General features: G+C 40.9%; 1 protein-coding gene across 2 annotated transcripts; it reads right to left on the bottom strand.

The window, feature by feature from the left end:
- Nucleotides 1-4,199: 4,199 nt before the first annotated feature.
- On the bottom strand, nucleotides 4,200-16,961 carry LOC124997668 (transmembrane protein 233). Of its 2 annotated transcripts, none has more exons than XM_047571561.1 (5): nucleotides 16,646-16,961; nucleotides 11,241-11,486; nucleotides 10,395-10,684; nucleotides 9,576-9,708; nucleotides 4,200-9,441 (listed from the first exon to the last, which is right to left on the bottom strand). In XM_047571561.1, exons 2-5 carry the CDS (start codon nucleotides 11,428-11,430, stop codon nucleotides 9,425-9,427), a joined length of 630 nt encoding a protein of 209 aa, XP_047427517.1. In that variant the 5' UTR covers nucleotides 11,431-11,486; nucleotides 16,646-16,961; the 3' UTR covers nucleotides 4,200-9,424. The 2 variants fall into 2 exon arrangements, with proteins under 2 accessions (XP_047427517.1, XP_047427518.1); XM_047571562.1 differs by having other exon boundaries at nucleotides 11,319-11,486; nucleotides 16,646-16,958.
- Between the last annotated feature and the right edge of the window lie 1,506 nt (nucleotides 16,962-18,467).

The raw sequence follows: 18,467 nt of genomic DNA, 5'->3' as shown, positions 1-18,467 counted from the left end.
CAAGTGAGATGATCCACAGAGACACAAATGTCCCCACTAACAACCTCCTGTTGTTCCTGTTGTTTTGGAGGCACTAGGGAGACCTACTCAATATTCGGAAAGCGGTCATAATGTTACGCCTGATTGGTGTATGCGATGAAGAAATAAATAATTTGATTAGTGGAGCAGAGGAGATATTAATCAAACTAAAACCCCTTGTTACAGATGGATGTGAGCAGACAAAGCCTGGACCTTTGAACCTGAGCAGCTCTGCAGCAGACCACTAGGGGGAGCTCTTAGCCCTATCAATGCTGTGGGTAAGTTACAGTATTTGGCTTTGGCCAGTGTACTCTCTGCTCATCACACCCACTGAAGAAAACTCAAGAAAGCTTATGAAGTAAACCAACACTGAGTACAACTCAAAACACAACACATGGGTCAATCGTTTAAAACTCCAGGTGTGAAACGAGGGAAACACAGTAACACTGGGATGCTGGTGCGATCCCGTCTTCCGAGCGCACGTCAGGACCAACTGCTGCCAAGTAGTTTCAGATCAGGAGAAGAGGGGGCTCCTCTTTAACTCAATCCATCGATCAGGTAATCGAATCAGGCGACGCTAATGAAATCCTTCAAGGCTGACTGTAATTCTCTCCAGCTGTCTCCTCTCATATGTGTCTCTCCTTATCTTCTCGCTCGCTCTCTCCGTCCCCGCCTGCCGAGGTCCTGACCTCCACGTTGGGTTCAGGATTTGTCGGTGAACTAGATTGTCAATATCAATTAGCTGACGATCAGCTCTGATTTATGATAGACGGATGTTTTTGTACGTAAAAAAAAGGTCAAGAGCTGCGATAACGTGCAATAAATAAAAATATATTTTCAACAAATATCAAAAATAAAGTTTTCAGTTATTAATAATTTGTATTTTTCTTGTCATGAGCATCAGCGGAGCAGTTCACTCCCGTTTTTTCTACTAAAGCAACAAAATAAAAGATGAAAAAAAGCAGGTATAGCCACAAAAACTAAGTTGTGAGAGTTCACTGAGAGTGACCTAAAGAGTGTGCTTGTCTTAAAGTGAGCCCTGCAAATATCTCCAAGAAAATTTTAAACAAAAACGCCACTTTTAGAAGCTAAAAATCTATTTTTTTATTCTACTTTTGCTTGAAATATAAAAACTATTGCAATTATTGTTTAATGACCTTAACCTCTTGTGCTCTGTCAGTTAACACATGCACACAGTTGTACCTTCCAGAGACACTCCAGAGAAACAAATGTGCAACCGTTCTATCTGTAAATAGTCAATGAAAGGCCTCAGACAAACACATGTATGACTCAACATCCCTCTGAACGCCTCTTAGCGTGGCTCCGCTCTTTGACCGTTCCTCTGAAAGTTAGTCTCAGTTGAAGTCAACAAAGTCGACGCAAGGTCACAGACGAAACCCCCTCAGCTGGACGCCTGACAGCGGCGGCGTCCCGCCGAGGTCCCGGCGGCCCGAGAAGGTCGAGGGTGACGTGAGAGCTCCGCTGAGCCACGAAAGGGGAACGACTAACCCCCGTTAGTTAGGGGCTCAAAACTGCCACGTAGACCAGAGCGAATGAGACAGACACTCTTGTTAGGTGACCTGATGATTCTAACTTGGCTTGACTGTGAATGTCAGATGACAGTTGGGATGGACTCCAGCAGCCCGAACGTCTAGAGGACAAGACGTTACGGAAAACGAGTGAATGGTCATTGCCAGCTTCCAGTCGGATTTATGGATGTCTATCTAAAAGTGCATTCAATCTAAAAGTGTGCGTTTAGATTTATGAGCTACAAAACTGCAGCGCCGTTTCTTTTTTTAACCTCAGATGACATTTACTGCTTCCTCGACGTGTCCTGCAGCCACGCCACACTCGCACTTCCTGGAGCCTGACCATGTGACCTCACCTGTGAGATGCGCCTCCTATGATGCTTATGTATTTACTGTACATGACGGCACACACATTTGGAGCATTTAATTCTGTGTATTATCTGTGGTCGGGTGTTCTGTTTGTGTCTCGTCCTCGGCCTGAGAGGCAGAGCTGCCGTCCCGGTGGATCGGGGGAATCTTCACACTCATTTCTGGTAACAGCAGGAAGCAAACACACACACACACACACTCCTCACTGAGAAGTTAGAGAAGTCAGCCACACGCAGCTTAAACTGTTTCTACTATTTCTGGACTGCGTCAAACTTCCCCGAGTGGGATGAACGTATAAATATTTTTGGAGGAAAATAAAATTTTTCCAAGTACCTACAGCTCCATTAGTTTCTTCCACTTACTTCTTCCTCTCCTATTGTCTTCCTCTCCTCTCATATGGCAACCCCGCCCCCTCCTCCTCCTCCTCCTCCTCCTCTTCCTCCTCTTCCTCCTCCCCTCCTTTCAGCTGCATTATGACACACTGCCCCCCTCCTCCGTTTATGTTCATCAGTCTTTTCTCGCCGCTCACTTTTCCACATTCCGTCTCCTCCCTCTCGTCTCCCGCCGACGCCCTTGGACGCCTCTATTTGTCTCGATGAAGACTCGACATTGCGCCCACGTAGATAAAACGCAAGCACTTTCTCATTTTGCTTTCCTTCTGTGTTTTGCAGCTCCCCTTCCTGCGCCTCCTCTCCCTTTCCCCTCCTGTCCTAACCCCCACCCCAGCCCCCCCGTCCTGCCCTCCTCCTCCTCCTCTTTATCTCTTGATCTCTCCTCTTGTAGCCTCAGCGGTGGAGCCTCTTAATAATTTATAGGAATCTAAAATTCAAATGAAGCTCGCAGAGAGAGAGAGAGAGAGAGAGAGATATCTTTTATTAACATTCAGGAACCAAACCTCTCTTTCTTTCTCTCTCTCGATCTCCATCCCAGCATTTCACTCCCTTGGCGACAGTTGCCGTGACAACCCGTTCTCTCGCCCTAGAAACAGGTTGCAAGAAATGAAGACCGATGCCTCATTACGTCTCCCACTCCTCCTTCACTCTCCCAATTTCAATGTCATATTAAAATTAAATTTAAAAAAATAAAAATAAATAAATATATTTTTTAAAAAAGCATGCCGAGATGAGGCTTGTTAAGATTTTAAAGTAGTATTTTTACATAACGGGAACAAAAACTGACTTTTTAAGTAATTAATATTTTATTCCTAAACACCCACACACTTCGTCTAGATCCACCTATGAAGCTGATTTTTATGCACTGTGTGACTCATTCTGTTGCTGACGCTACACTTTTACCGTTAACAGCACTATTTACGGCCAACAGACGTTGTGAATTGTTTGTAGTTTTCCGAGAAATGGAGCAGAAAGGTCAGTCAGTTAAAATTATCACATAAAACGGGTAAACTAACGGGATAGAAAAAAAATAGCAGATTTTAAAATGTTTAAAATTAGAATTCCATTGTCAAAATCATGACATAAAATTGAAATATCATCAATAAGAAGGTTATCGTTATTGAAGGCAAACTGACTAACTAAATCACCAGAATTGTGAGAATTAGTTTTTAAAATGTTATGACATAAAATTTACTGTTGTGAGATTAAATTTGATGAAATTTTAAAGATTTGATCAGCCTTGCTAAATTAAGAGTGGAAAAAACATGGACCAAAAAAAACAAAATTATAGGATAAGTTTCATAAATTTTACTTCGATCTAATGAGATATTTTGTCTCCGGATAGAACCTGAAGACACTTGAAGCAGAAAAAAGCAAATTGCGGAAACCTGTGTACCTGAAGAGGCAATATCTGGAGTCACAAATAGGACCAACTTTATGCTTATTTATGGTTCTGCTTTGAGTTAAACATTTAGCTACATCATTCGTTATAGATTAGGTAAATAATTTGTGATGCATATTTTTGGGAATCGCAGGAACAATGTAATGAAATAGTGGACACTCACGCCAGATTAGAATCACCAGTGAACGACCGCACCACTTTACCACCTAATTGTTTCTTTAAAGTTGGTAAAAATTTGTTACAGGAATATATTGATAATATCACAGTCAGCAGTAATTCATAGATACGAGTCATAGTTTCAATTTTCCTCCTGTAACAACTTTTACAACCCTGTGATTGCATCCGTCAGGCAGTGTGAGAGTTTGTGAACATCAGTTCGATCCCTGCTGGATTAGTTCCTGTGTTGTCGCCAGTAAATGTGTCACCCTGACGGGTGTTACTGTGCTGTTACTCCCAGGTGCATTCACGCGCCTGCAGACACGGAGGAAGTCGTATATAACTGTGATTTATTCCCTTCAAACATGATCCAATACTCAACAACGGTGTCTTTGATAAATGTATTGTGTACACCCATACTCATTCAGTATGCTCCATAATTTAAGGCATGCACAGGCACAAAGAGAGTCTGGTGTCAGGAGCGAGCAATCACTAATACGAGGAGGACATAATGAAGTCAGCTGACGATCTATCATGCTTACAACGTCCTCTGATCTTGCTGGTTTTTAAAAAAACGTAAAATAAAATAAAATAAGCAAGCTGGAAGCAGGTTATACTGAGTGTTACAAACAGGAGATTACCATATAAATACAAAAGAGATCCAGACAATGAGAAGAGCAATATAAAAATACAAAGATCAGGTAATCAGGTGTCTAAAGAGCATTTACAAATAAAGATAAACAAGAGCAGAGAATCTGACGAGTGCAAAGAGTTAAAGTGAACATCAAACTAACCAACCTACAATAAATACAGCATTTACACAGCATGTACAGTAGACTGTATTCGAAATGAGAAGTCCTTTGGAAGATTTTCAGTATTTCTAAAACAAAATAATACAGTTTAACAGTTTAATCTATAGTGAAACTGTCAAATTCTTGAAGCTTAATGGATATCCTGGAAATATTACAATCTAATTTGAAGCAGCAAACTATGAGCTGGAAGAAGTGGCCTTGGATCAATAGCCTCAAACCTTTGGACTTTTAAATATATTTAAATGTCAAAGTTAACATATCTCAATATATATTAAAGCTAAGGGGATTTGAGCATGCTTTTTATTTATTGTTACATTTATGTGTGGGAAACGGTTGTGCCTATATTGAGACTTACTGAAATGTGCTATGCTATGCTAACAAATTAATTTGAGATTATTTTTTGCTATCTGTTGCTATCTATTTTTTTTGCTAAATGTTAGCGTCAGATAGCTAACATTTATCCCTTAATTACAGAGTATGTACTGAGCTAGGCTAAATGCTGCACTTCTTTCAGTAGTCAGGTGTAATAAAACAAGTTTAAACTAACACATTGGTCAAATTAATCTGCAGCATACAGTAGGCTATGTACTGCTGACAATTATTTTGGGTGCACATTATAATCAAATACAGATAATTTGAAAATCATACTTGTTGAAATTTGAATACTAATGTTACAAAACAGTTGTCTTCTACACATCATCTTCTTTGCTAAGTCTTGTTGGAAGGCAGTTTTCTAGCTAACCAAGTAGATAGCTAAACATATCCTCTAATTCAGTTGTGTGCTAAGATATGCTAACATAACCTGGAATTGTGTATGTAGTCAAGAGTTTAAATTAACATGTAGACATGTAATTTAACATGGTGTTTTTTGTTTTTTTTTTCATCTCTTGCAACAGCTTTTTAGCTAGCTAGGTAGCTAGCTAGCTATTGGTACGTCCCACTTTCAGTCTTTGTGCTACACTAAGTTACCTAGGCTTACAGTCATTTCAGTCCATATGATGTAGCCATACCTGATAAACAATGAATTCCTCGCTGTGCTACTCGCTGTTGCAAATTTTCCATCTGAAGTCTAGACATTTTCAAATATTATTTACGAGTTGGTTTCGCTTGAGGAACTTTTATTTTACTGCACAGCTTGCTAGTTTCCTTTGAGTTAGCTTTAGCTCTGCGGACTTACACTTTATCATTTTACATTCAACCTCACTGGAGAACAAGGCACTGTCAGTTTACTGTGGACATAAAAATCCAGCTAAGTTACCCTAAAATCCAACTGACTCTTGCGTTGCGATTGAATCGCCACCTACACTGTAAATTTTGAATCTTAAAATCAAATCTCACCAGCTATTTAAGATCAAGACACCTCTGCTGCAAAATCTTCCTCTGACCTTTTCACTTCTCAGTGTTAGACATAATGTTTCCTATAGGGCAGTTTTCTGTTTGATGTACATATACTATAGTGGTTGTTCTATTTACACATCTTGTGCCAGCTGAATCAGAGACAAATGACTGTATAGATTCGTGGGAATGTGTTCACAATCAAAATCTTGCACGATATTGTCAAGAAATTACAACGTTAGCCGTGAAAATCTCCAAAAGAAGCGTTAACTGAGCAAAATTACAAACAGAAATACGAGAGATTTAACAGTCAGTTAAAATCATCATGATGAAATGAAACATGAGTTGTGATTGATTAAACACTGTAGGCAACTCTGAGAGGTAGCGCAAGCAAAGTCCATAAAAACCATGTGCGAGTACATTACCATAGCAAAAAATCAGATAAGTTAGCGATTGCTGGGACTTTTTACTCTTTGCATAATATGATTAGTAAACAGGCATGCTACATACAGTACAGGAGTGAGTGGAGTGAAAGTGTGTACGGGATGGACATGACCTTAATGCTGCGTTCATGCCATAGCATATAGATTTTGTAATTATGTGTTTCAGGTTTGTAAATATTATAACCCTTGGAGACGCATTAATATGGCGTTATAGACATGTCTGAAAACCAAACAAAAATGGCCGCCTCCAATCAATGAAAGTGTGTCGATTTGTCCCGTATGACATGAACGCAGCACTATAAGACACTCCCCTCCTTCCTCACCTCTGAGCCTGACCTCACCTGACCTCACCTCTACACACTGATCGGTTCAATCATGTCACTGCTTTGAACCTTTGATCTGAACATTTAAGCGCATTTTTTGTTGGGTGCCAGGTTGAATCAGTCCATGATAAAGCAAAAAGAAGAAGGGGGTATCTTTACTTTCTCATACCATCTATTTACAAAGTGCTACTCAGTTAGCTTGCTTGCTAAATGAGGCTACAGTCTTATGTAAAAGCATTCTGTAATAAATACTGTAAACATGCACAGGTTAGAGGAGACGAGGGGCTGATTAACGTCCGTAACAACAGCTTATTTCCGCGACGTTCTCCCAAAACAATCTGTCCACAAAAGTGTCTGTTAGCGTGCATACATTCCATAAATCAGGCTAAAAGGGGAAGCTGTTCTGTGCTGGTTGGTACACACTCTGGGGTTTGGCACCGAGAGATCATTAAAACAGCTGCAGTCAAATCCATGGATGTATCAATAGAGCTGGTACAGTGCCTTGCTGCAAATGCTGCCTAGGGACCAGTCATGGTATTGCAGTGAAAACCCCATTTTCTTCATATAACCCTATTATAAAAGAGACGTGTGTTAAACTGTAAACGCGCTTGTTTTTTAATCTTTTTTGAAGTTTTAATCCGTCGAGGTATCATTTTTGTAAAAAAAAAAAAAAAGTCAGTTTTATTTTTTAAGCTAGCTGCAGCCGCGTTTGAGTCCAGTATCCAGTTGTCATTAATACATCCATGGACAAATTTGAAAAACAAAAATAATATAGAAAGTAATGCGAGGACGGCTGACGTTTCCTCGTTGATTTCATACAGATTTTTCCTCTCTCCACCGGAGCCAAAGGTTCAGTGGACGCTGAAGTCACGCGATTCATGTTCATTTATTTACCGGTTCTTTGCCCAATTTTAGTTTTATCGATAAGACAACTTTCCCAACATTTGGATTTTGTTTACAGATTTTTACCATGTCCATGTTATTTTATGAACAAGCGTGAAAAAACGGCGGAGATCAAATCAATAGGATTCATTCCCTTGGATTATCTGATTATCTGATGTAGGGAAGTCACAAGAACAGATGACTCGGGTACTAAGTCAAACATGACAGTCCATATTTTTCCTTATGGTACTGATGGTAGTGAAGGAAGCATTGATGTTGTGCTGGCGATAACGAACAGTGTGAAGATGTTTAATGTTGGCGTCAGTAATCAGAGATAAGTTAGAAACCGAAAGGCAGGAAATGAGCAAAATGATCAACATAGCTCAAAGACAGATGTGGTAGATGGAGAGGTCAAAAACTAGAAAATGGTGGGATTTATTTTACATAATCCTTCATAAACGAGTATAATGTGGAAATTTGTGTCCACTACCAACGGCATACGGCACGGTTATTATGTTATATGCAGTTGAGACTGAGCTAGAGCCTGATACTGGACCAGGAGACCAGATACTGAAAGCATCTCCATGTACTTTATGTGAAGAGGGCCAATAAAAACCTGGAGCGTTAGGGGCTTGTGAAGAAACAGGAGATTGAAATGAAACTGCTGCAGAGGAAAAATTGATCCGCAGTATGTGAAATCACATCGTAAGATGAGATGTGCGGTGTAACCTTAACCACCCAAATTAATAGAAGTCCTGGAGTTCGCTGAGAATAATATAAAACTGTCCATCACTTTAGGTCCATTAAGTAGAACAGGCTGCGGTCAGAGAGAATAATTAGATATGGCTGAATCTGAGGGACTCAGAGGACCACGACTCAGCATAATCTTTCTTTCTGCGACACGTAGGTGGTGTTATTTTTCAGTCTCATCTGATTTCAAAATGTTCACGTACTGAAAGATCCACGATGAAACTGGGACTAAGGACAACAAGGGCTGAATTAACTTTGTTGGTTTTATAGCAGCTGCTGTATCTGAATGATTGGAAATTTGGAATTTGGAAAGTAAACCTCAGGAACATGATTCATTTTTTTCCACAAAGACCAATAAAACCAAGGAAAGAAAAACCTGAATGACAGTTTTCACTGAGTCAAAGAAACGGGAAAAACAGAAACTAACCCAGATGTGACTTGATGGCATGAAACAGTCCTCCACTTTGTCTTTACACAGTTCACTCGGTCCTTTTCCTTCATCCCTTCACAGTAAAAAGACTCAGTTCATGTTCACAGCAGCACCATTTCCCAGTTTCAGTTCAGCTGAGACCAAGTTTCTAATTATTTGGCATCAAAGCATGAAATACACGTCCCCAAGTTTGCTCCATTCCTGGACCTCATTTGGAGACCAGAATAATCCCATTTCCATGGAGACAGATGTCCATCTCCATGACAACATCATCGATGGGAGAAAACAGTCTGAGGAGGAGATAAGCTGCTACCACAGAGTGATCCGTCCATCTCTCCATCTCCAGATCGGACGTCAGTGTCAGGATTGTGTTCATCAGTCGTGTCAGAGGTAGAGCGTCAGGCAGACCATGCTCGTCGTGCAGCAAGAAACAACAGCAAAGAATGGGAACAGAACTGTATTTGTTTTTTTTCGTCCAGTGCAGGCGCTTGAGTACAAGAGTGCTTCGTGAATGCGGGGGAACGTGTCAGGTCGGGTTAGTTGTTTTTCGTGAAGTCGGTCTTGCTGTGCGGGCTGCTTTTGATCAGGATTTTAAAATCACTGGAGAGACAAAAAAGACACAATCCACAGAGATTTACAGAGGGTTCACGTTGTGGATAACACGTGTTTTACTTGACTTTTCAGATCAGACATAACTTCCTCTCGGGGCATAAGGTTCACAAGGTCAGACTTACATCCCCAGTTGAGGGCAATGGCTGCAGCAATGATGGCGATCCCTCCTAAAATGGAGACAACAGACAGCACCATGGCGTTGCGGCCAAGGCGGCGAGCTCCATCAATGTTGCCTTGCTGCAGGCTGTTTCGGGACTGAACAGAAAAAGGGGATGAAGAAGTCAAAGCTTAAACTCATGACAACACGTTTTGTTAGGTCAGCAGATGTGTGACGGTGCATATCAGTTCTCTAGTAAAGCTCCAGTTTTGGTGCAAGCGTTAAAAGGTCCAAGCTTGATCACTAGTTTTTGCTGTATTTCTGCTTCTGTATGCAGTTGTTTTTCTGTTTATAGCAGCTGATGAGCTAAATATTTCCCACAGGAGCCACTAGAGTCCAAAAAGAACTAGAACTAAAAGAAGGTGAATCGGACTCAAGTTCATCAGTCAAGTGGACTGACTGTGTTGTAGACTGCATTTTTAGCACCTCTATGAGCTGTTAACATGTCAAACTCTCTCCTCTAACGTCCTTAAATCAACTGTTGCAGCTTTAATTTGCACTGAGACATTTTTATTGGATTCTACAACGATCAGGCATAACATTATGACATTATAACATTATTAGGTCCCTCTTCTGCCTCCAAAACATGTCTGACTCCTCAGAGTATGGACATGGTCCTTCTGAGGGTTCCTGTGGTGTCTGGCAACAGAATATTGCTTTGGGTTGACAGGAGGGAAGATGATCAGTGTTATTTACTTCTCAGGTCAGGTTTTAATGTTGTGGCTGATCCGTGTACAGACATTAATTGACTAGGTTTTATGGTCTTCTAGTCTAATAGTCTTACCATCACAGAGAAGGTGAGGGCTACGATGTTGATGGGCCACAATGGGCAGAAGCACGACAGGATGGCGAGTATCAGGTAGTCCCTCGGCTTGGATCCGTCCACAGCGGCCTCTGTGATTGCACTGGGCTGGCGGGTGAGCGAGGGCCTTGGTGAGCCCGCCGCCAACGAGCCGGACCGGCTGCCCAAGCGAGGTCGACCGTTAGCGTGACCTCCAGGCTTGGCGTGCAACTTGGGCGACACAGAGGACGCTGTGGGAGACGAGTCACCGATCATGGGACCAATGCCATTACCTGGAAGAAAAGGGCGTTAGCAGAGACTAGGTCAGACCAACACCAGTCTCATTTATTGCAAATTGCTGTGCACACAACTGCCAAAAGAATAACAATTTTGATCATTTGCAAGATCTAACACAGGTTGACATCAGCTCTCTCTACTCCACTATGGTTCACGTTGGTCGCTATGGTTATCAAACTGTGACCTTCGGGCACTTGTCAGACAGAACTCATCAACTACAAATCTGATTTTCTTTGATGGAAAATAGTTGTTTGTCTCCTCCAGGTTGGGGCTGAGGAAGAATCTAATGTCAGTGGTCCTCACTCACTTGATCATTCAATTGTAATAATAGTTTGAAATATAACCTAATACATTTGGATGACTGAGAATCTTTCTGAAGCAACATATTTTTTTGCTTAACACAACAAATGATGAATTAGACAACAGGACTCTAGGTCTATGGATAACAGGACTCTAACTATGGTAGATAATATTGTATAATTAAATTAGATTCACTTGACAGTCTATCATCCTTTTCTATATTACAGAAGTTTCTGTCTGAGCTATATTTACTGGTCTCTGTGTTGTCACTGATCACCGCCAGGTGCTCCATTGCTTTCCCCTCCTCTGTTTGCTTGATCTCAGGAGCACCTGTCGTTTGTTGCTCTGCACTGGTTGGTTGAGAAGTCACGGCGTCTCCTTCTGGTTGTGTGTTCATTGGGGGCTGGGGCTCCTCCATGCTGTTGGGCTGCTGGGCGGCCATTGGACTGTACTGACGAAGCTAAGTGTTTTGAATAAAATCGGAAGGAAGGGCTCGCTCTGAAAAAGATTAACGAGATGGAACCAGTGACAAGGCTGCTAATTGATAAAGAGATGGTTGTCATGGTTGTGTTGATTGATTTGTAGACAAAATATAGTGGATGCAATATGTAACAAGGAAGGTGTCAAAATGGGATGTCTTAATAATCTAATGATTAGTTTATTCACAGTTTGAACCTCAGACAATATTTAAAAAGAAAATTAAAAAAGTATTTCTTTTGAAATATTGTCTCAGTATTGTTAAAACACACATATTATACAGGACGTTGTTCACCAAATGCTTGTTTTTATAAATTAAAATGACATGGTGTTGAATAATTTGTACAAACGAACGTTAAAGTAAAAAGAAAAGAGGAGCCGGGTTTGATCCCTGGGGAACTCCAATCCCACATTTTAGACACAAATTCATTTATATAAACACTGTTTTTCTCTGCATCAGTGTCATCAGTGTACAATATGACTTTTATCTCCTTTAGTCTCCTTTAGCCTTTGGTTCATCGAGAATCTGAATCCTCAGCTGTGAAATCACTCATTTGCACATCCACGCTTGTCCAAAGAACAGTGGCTGTAGTTAGTGATTATGGAGCTCAGATCTGGGTTTGGTGGAGTTGTTCTTTCTTTTCAGCTGCTCTTCTACTTGTGTTCGGATTGTTTTTCGTTATCAAATAACTACAGTGTTATTAACTGCAGCATCTCTAGAGTGAGTCATGAGATTTCACAGAGAATATTAAACTGTCTGTTCTGTAATGAAAGAACATTATTACATTTTTCTGCTTTGCTGTCAGAAACAGACGTCTCTTTGAGGTCCCTGCGGTGGAAACTAAATCTGGCTGCACGTGACATTGAGGGAGGGTTTCCTGTGTCCGTAATCAGAGATATTACAGCTGAGTCTGGATTTTCAGAGGATTCTCAACCCTGCACTCGTAAAATTAGATTCTTCGTCTTCAGATAAGATCCCTTTATATGATTTCCATTTGGTCCATGTTAAGAGTCGTGAGTGTCAGTGCTGTGTTCTCTGACAGCTTATCTAACAGGAGCTGTTAAGAATCATCTTGACTTAACAAAAGAGGGTAAGAAGAAGACAATATTTATAAAGCAGATCTGCTGCATGTGTGTGGGTTGGGCAGGTTCTTGGTTTATTCCGCTGACTCAGCAGCGTGTTTCAACCACCTGGTGGTTTGTGTTGGTGGATCGCTCCAGGAGCAATCATGTCATTTTGCAGTTACCAAGAGGCCAGCACGAAGTTGTCAGTCATCATTCAGCTGCATGAACACTGACTAATTACATTTCTAATGACACGGAATAATTACAGAGCAGTTAGCGGAGTGGTTTAATCGCTTAATTTCATTTAAGCGTTATTGTGAAGTAAAGCTACAAATTGTACAGTCAAAGGAAAATATATCGAGTTGGCACGCGTGGAGAATAAACCTGAATATTTACGCGTTCAGATTTATTGTTTCGACTCTTCCAGCAATTTGTTTTTAAGAAAACTTATTAGATAGATAGTTTCATTTTTAAAAGAGGACCCAGAAAAGCTATATCAACCTTTTAGTCTGAATTAATGACCTGTTCTCGTGTGTCTATGTGAAACAAAGGGGGGAAAAATGCAGTTTGGCGCAGTTTTGTGTGATGCCATTTACGCTGCAGATCGGTCATTTCATTGATCTGAGCGACAACACGGACGACGAGCTGCTTCTTGAAGAGCAGATTTGGAGGGAGCTCTGTTGCAGCTCTGACACTTGGAGTACTGTAATGACCTGCCAGGACTCGATGGATGACTTGTACCCCCACCTCCCCCCCCGAACCACCCTACCACTGAGGACCAAATGCTGCAGCACAGACAAGGGGGGGGGATGGGGGGAGTGTTACTAGAGGTGCAGTGTTTTACTGCATGTCTTTCTGATGCATAGCAGCAGATTCAGTTAGAGCGAGTTAAAGGATTATTCCGCAGGAAAAATACCTGGAAGCCTCTTAGATGTTTAATTTGACCTCTTTTCACCTTTTACTCATTTTAGTCGCATATAACAGTCATCCATGCATGGAGATTTTTTTTTTTTTTTTCGTACTTTTAAGCAAATTTTTCTAGGACTGAACAGTTATATTTATAGGCAGGACCAGGAAAATAATGTAGGTTTTCATTGTACAACAAAAAAAGAAGAAAATAAACTTCTAATATACTTTTTAGCAAGGTTTGTGCTTTTATTTTCATGGAAAAGGCTGGAAAATTTGAGTTTCGCATGCATATAAAAGTAGGTGTATATATATTATAAAACTTAAATGTACTTTAGAAAGGCTAAGAACTCTTCCTTGTGCAGATGTGTCTTTCTCCAGTAAGACAAAGAAATCTCAAAAAGACCCGACGTCATGTCGGGTGAAGCACACTGCTGTAACAGGAAGTGGCTAATAACTGCATTTTAATCTGGGATTGACTTCATAATACATCTACATTTTATAGGTTTCCCTCAGACTTGTAGCCCAGAGTCAACTCCAGTTGATGGTTAAAGAGTTTTCCAGTTGTTCATGAACTATAAATAATCATGATGTGTTATGTTAAGCCTTAAATGACCTTAAAGGTTCATTATGAACACAGAGCATACCTTTACAGTTCAATGCGGATTTTCTCGTCAGAGTTTGAGGACTTTGTTCTTATTGACATTATGTGCTGACTGAAGCCTGAAGGTCCCTAATGACACGCTGGAGGGTCATTAAAGGAGCTGGCGTCTTAACAGTCGACTCCCACATCGGTTAACGTGCAGCTGCTTGGTGTCCAGTGTGGCAGGATTATTGTAGGACACTGAGCAGGAAGAGGAGGGAGGCCATTAAAGCATCACTCTCTGTTGCTTTTAGCCTTGCTGCAGCGGGATAATGACTCCGCGCTTTGATAATGTTTGTTTCATGATGAGATAGTTCAACCAACGGTGGGCTGATGCGCTGCCCCGATACGACCTTAAATGAAATACTGGACGACGTGAACATAATGGCTTTGTGTCGTTCGACTCGGTTTTATTTGCTCAACAGAAAATAACACATTACTAGTTTATACAAAAGTCAGATTTGCGTTGATTTTGATTTTGGTTTCAATACAAAAAGTATGAATGAGTGTCTCTGTCTTCAAACTAGACTAAGTGAAACTGGCCGCAGTTGATTTTAAACTGGAACATGACAAAAAAAAAATATATATAAAACTTAATCGATAAGGATTTTTAATCTGAACAGATCAGCCATCTGTACACATATTTAATCCTCAGTAGGAGGTATCTGATCGCCGGTCCAAGTCCATCCTGTGGAGAAGATAATGACTCCAAACACACTATATGGTGTTAGTCTGAAATATAAAGAACTGTCTTCATCTGGAGGATGGTCTGAATCAACTATTTGAATTAATCTCAATAGACCACCATGTTAAAATGTCCAAATGTACAGAAAAAAAACCTGTTTACAGCCTGGTACAAAAGCAGCTTTGATCTCTAAAGGTACTGTCTCCTTTCATGAGAACTCTGCAGAGGAGAATTTCTATGCAACTCATCTGTTTAAATTATATCAAGGATTAATTATGGATAATTAAGGGTGTGGCTGCTTCCAGTTACAGCTTAGTGTCTTCACGGGCTGCCGACTGTCTGCATTGTTGTCTCCCGTCCACCTCAGCTGCACCTCTGACCATTTTTTAATTAACTGGGAGGAGCTGATGGAGTGAGGGGCTGCCAAGAAGGAGAGGACCAGAGACACCACGCTGACCTTCAAGCTCAAACACATGGACCCATGTTTAAATACAGACAGTCATCTAAAGCCCAGAGTTTTGACTTTAACGTCACTGAGTTGGTCCGACGTAAAGAGGTCCCTAAGTAACCAAGGTAGTTAAAAAAAAAAAAAAAGTAGCATTTTGCGCCTAAACCCTTTTCCACAGTTTGATACGCCCACTCCATCCACACTCAATAATTAAACCCGCTGACACATGCTGGCTACATTCACTGCTTTACTGGAAACTAAGGAGACTGTCCTAATTAAAAATGACCTCACGGTGAGCGGCTTATTATGACCTCATTATTACATTTTAATCATTGGGCGACCTCTATAGGTCGTATCAAACATCTTCTCCATTTTGGTCAAAAACACAGTGACTTAGGGAGGAGGTTGGGGTGGATGGATGGGTCAGCAAAACCAGCTTCAAGTTTCCTGTTTTGTTGATCCCCACAAATATCCTAACGTCACTGAAATAGAGATTCAAGCTAATATTTCCGCAAACCTTTACCATATTTCAGGGTCCAGATCATCAGCAGACCGAAAAAAAAACAAACAAACAAAAAAAGAAATCTGTTTGTTTCTCTGCCTCATCAAAGCAACAGCATGCATCCTGCTGACTGCCACACATGATTTTGTGTTTGTGCAGCCATGTTGGCGTTACTGTACACTCCACTAAAACCTTGTGTCTCTGCCTCCTCTTTGTTACTGAAGAACCCAAACAGATGATTAAAATCTATTTAGTAATCAGTTAGTAAACAGTTTAGTTATTACAAAACTGTAGTGATATTTCATTTATAGAAATGTCTATTTATTGTACTTGGATTTTAGGCAAAACTGAATTTTTATTCAGTTACACTATTTTTAGTGTTTTAATGTTTTATTCATAGTGTTTTTACTCAGCCTATTTAAAGGGGGAATGGTTGCATTCTGGTTTTGTGCTGAATCAGTTGTTCAAACATCAATTATTTACAATAATAAAGAAAGATCCGGTTCATTTTGAGTTTCTTTGTGAATAAAACCAGATATCTGAGAATAATCGATAGCTACAGCCACGCTCTCATCATTTTTTTCACATGTTTCACCAGAAAAAAAAAAAAAAAAGAATAACACAAGCAGAACAAGAGCAGTGATGCCCCAACCGGGCGTCTCTGTGTTTTCTAGAAGAATACCACAACAGCCTCTGTTGACTGAACTGAGTGAAGACCTGTGAGACAGCAGAATCTGATAACGGGGAGGTAGCACCATCAAAGCAGCCCAAATGTCCTATACATAATTAACACACACACTCGGATGCAGCAAATGCTTCACAGGCTCAGAGAAGAAAGGGAAAAATCCGTCAGACACACCCACTGAGACGGCAGCACATGTTTCGAAAACCCCCAGCGTGTGAAACGGAGCATTTTTGTCCAGCAGCTCACCTGGTCCTAGTCCACAGGAAGCTGCAGGCTGAGGTGCATGTTGTCTCTGCAGGAGATTCAGGAGGAGCAATCCACTCACGGGAGGCTGAGAGACAATTGTACTCAAAAAAAATCTGATGCAAGATGCTAGATGGGCTCAAAAACACAGAAATCTTGTGGGGGGGACGGTGAAGAAGCTCCTTTTCAGTCGGATGTGTTTGATATGATGCGGGGAGTCGCTGCAGCAGCTCTGTCTGCTCCACTGCAAGAAGTATGGAGAAGGGAGGGGTGCATTCACAGAGTGTGAGTGTGTGCGTGTTTGCGTGTACGCTGTGTGTGTGTGTGTTGCAGTCCAATAGCTGATTTTCTCTGTCTTCCCTCACTGTGAAGCTCACTCAAGTTAAGAGCACGGACTGAAGAAGCTTCCAAAATAAAAGCCTAGTTGGTTTTGTTTTCATGTCCCTGCAAGGACACTAAGAGCATCACATCCATTTATTGTTAACACATACTGGTTTATTTAACATGGGCACAGTGCTGGATTACTGAGAAACCAAAGACCTGTGGACATATCTATAATTTGTCCATAAAATATCTGTAATTGATCAGTGAGGGGTCATCAGTCCTGTACCTTGGTCCTACAGAAGAAATCTAGCTTTAGGACAGATTGTCAGACATCTACAGAGTCAGTCAGCATCAGTCCGAATTATTTGAAGAGACAGAAGACTGAATTACAGAGGAACTGCATCACAAATTCTTTATGACACTCAAAAGAAAAAAACAAACACACATTTTATATCCAGTCTTACGTCTGAAATAAAAGTCTAAAACCAGTTTAAAATTATTTCTGTTCCACTCCAAAAACCCACTAAAAACTAGTTCAAAACCAGTTTTGAACCAAATACAAAATCAATCTGAACAATGCTTAAAAACCACATCCAAATCCAATTTAAAACCAAAACTAAAATAAGCTGTGGGCAGGTTGAACTGAAATCTGTCTCAAACCAAATCCAGGTTTGACACCAGTGTAAAACCAACACAAAACAGGGACAAAACAACATCACTGCAAGTCGTGATAAATCTTCACATGAAGACAGCGATTGCGGTGTTTTCATGTGAATAATGTGGTGCATTAAAGGAGATCAAAAAGTCACAGTTTAAAAACATTTTCATCAGCACTGATTTCTATATGGGACTCCGGGACGCTTTCATACTCTTATTGTGGAAGAAAGAATACCTACTTCCAGTGTGGACTTGATGAAGTGTGTGTAAATTGCAGATCCTCGTCCTCTTGTCTTTCTGCTGACTGAGCACTATCACAACAATGCAGCAGTAAGAGTCTACGACTGCAGGATCCATCTGATTTAGACATTGACACTGATTATAAGTGTTGTTCAGAGGCTTCACTGCAGTTCTTCAATCTGATGTTATATAAGCAGATTAAATACACTTTGTTGTAGCAGTCAGCACAGGCCCTGTGCTTCCCCCCTTTTTGGATTGTTTTAATTAAAATTAGATTTTGCTGCATTATTATGAGATTGTATTGTACTATGTGAATCAGTGGCGTCGTTTGGGTATGTCGAGGTGTATGGAACGGAGTATGCTCCTGGCATTTCTAGATTTTAACTCCTGGTGTACCGGGACTGTTTACGACGTACCGGGACGTACTCAGTCCTGTTCTAATTCTCTCTTACACCGATTTGTGATGTGACGGCTCCTCCACACTTAACGCCGCTGCCGCTCCTCTGTCTGTCACCGAGGGGCGGGGCTGTCCCGCGCTCAGCGCGCTGCATGCTCCCTCCATGCATCCATGACTCCCTCACATGTACGCACGGCGCGCACGCCG

Source organism: Mugil cephalus, chromosome 20, assembly GCF_022458985.1.
Source record: "Mugil cephalus isolate CIBA_MC_2020 chromosome 20, CIBA_Mcephalus_1.1, whole genome shotgun sequence".
NCBI classification, from domain to species: Eukaryota; Metazoa; Chordata; class Actinopteri; order Mugiliformes; family Mugilidae; genus Mugil; species Mugil cephalus.
This window is presented reverse-complemented; position numbering and strand designations above follow the sequence as displayed.